Source organism: Orycteropus afer, unplaced genomic scaffold, assembly GCF_000298275.1.
Source record: "Orycteropus afer afer isolate SDZICR_OR568_19922 unplaced genomic scaffold, OryAfe1.0 scaffold00209, whole genome shotgun sequence".
Classification (NCBI taxonomy): domain Eukaryota; kingdom Metazoa; phylum Chordata; class Mammalia; order Tubulidentata; family Orycteropodidae; genus Orycteropus; species Orycteropus afer.
The window spans coordinates 983,996-985,347 of record NW_006921796.1 but is presented as its reverse complement, the minus strand read 5'-3'; the positions used below and the strand labels follow the sequence as shown (position 1 = coordinate 985,347).

The window sequence follows — 1,352 nt, the reverse complement described above, 5'->3', positions numbered from 1 at the left end:
GGTCTTAATTGGAAGGACCTGTGAAAACTCCATTTACCTTAAAATAGGGTCTCTCATGTTTGCTGCTTATGTCCCATGACGTTGTTTACAAACTTCTTTCTTTTATTTTGGAGCCCTGTGGAGCAATTCTACTCTGTCTTATAGGGTCACAATAAGGTTGGAATCTACTCGACAGCAGCAAGTTTGGTTGTTTGTTTGTTTTTTTTATTGGTTAGAAGCAAGTCATTAGATTTAACCCATACACAAGGGGATATTACTGGCATGAATATCAGTAAATGGAGATTGTTGGGTACTGCTTTAGAAGCTGTCTCCCACATACCACTTACTTACTTGTTTCACAGCATACAGGTCTCCTAGTGAAGCTTCCACAGTGGGATAGGGTATGCGGGAGGAGGGCGGCACAGAAAGTAGAAAAGGAATCTGTAAGATATACAGTGTCTGATAGGGATAACTGCCATGGACAAAACTAAAGCAGGCGATGGTATTATTACGCAGACTTCTTCTAAATTCAAAGACTTCTAATGATTTTCTTAAATAAGTGAAACCTGTGAGAGCTGGAACTTGTTAGGACTGCCTTGTTTTTTTGAGTCTCCAGTCTTGCACGTTTTCCACCTTTGACAGGGTAGTCTTACTTCTTTTCTATTGCTCCTTCTAGTAGAAATTACTTGCATTTTTCTTCTCTGACAGGTTTCCACCTTACACTGCTTTTGCAGGTTTTACTGTGTCTTGTAATCTCATGAAGTGTCTGATCTCTTACAGGTAGAGCTGAGTAAAGAAGAAGTAAAACGCCTCATTGCTGAAGCAAAAGAAAAATTACAGTAAGTTTGGGAATACTGGTGTCTTAGTAAAGTTCCAGATCAAGTGTGTATCTTCAGTCATGATGACAAGGTAGTCTTGTGATTGAGCAGTGCCATTTGGGTGTTTTGTTTTGTTTTTTCCTTTTTCATTCCCATAGAGAAGAAGGTGGCAGTGATGAAGAGGAGACAGGTGATCCTTCAGAAGATAGCATGCGGAGTGCTCGCACCCAGGCACGACCCAGGGAGCCGCTGGAGGATGGTGACCCAGAGGATGACAGGACACTAGGTGATGATGAGCTGGCTGAGTACGACTTGGACAGATACGATGAGGATGGCGACCCAGGTCAGGATTCGTTCGTTTCTGTGTTTTTAATCATTGACTTGGTGCATTAGATCATGCTGGTGGCATTCCCAAGCTTTACTCTGAGATCCTCTTGGTCCGTAAGTCAGTCACATAATCTGGTTCAGACATGGGGCAAAGAGCACATTTCCTAAAGTGGTTTAGAAAATAAACACTAATCACTAACCAAATTAAAAATTAAAAAAAAAAAAAAA

General features: G+C 41.1%; 1 protein-coding gene across 1 annotated transcript in view; it reads left to right on the top strand.

Moving 5' to 3' along the window:
• The window catches only part of PWP1 (PWP1 homolog, endonuclein), a 26,586-nt gene that overhangs the window by 4,114 nt on the left and 21,120 nt on the right, over positions 1 to 1,352 (top strand). Inside the window, exons 2-3 of the mRNA XM_007948249.1 lie at positions 760 to 818; positions 956 to 1,140. Of these exons, the coding sequence (XP_007946440.1) occupies positions 760 to 818; positions 956 to 1,140 (244 nt within the window). The remainder of the gene's footprint in view (positions 1 to 759; positions 819 to 955; positions 1,141 to 1,352) is intronic.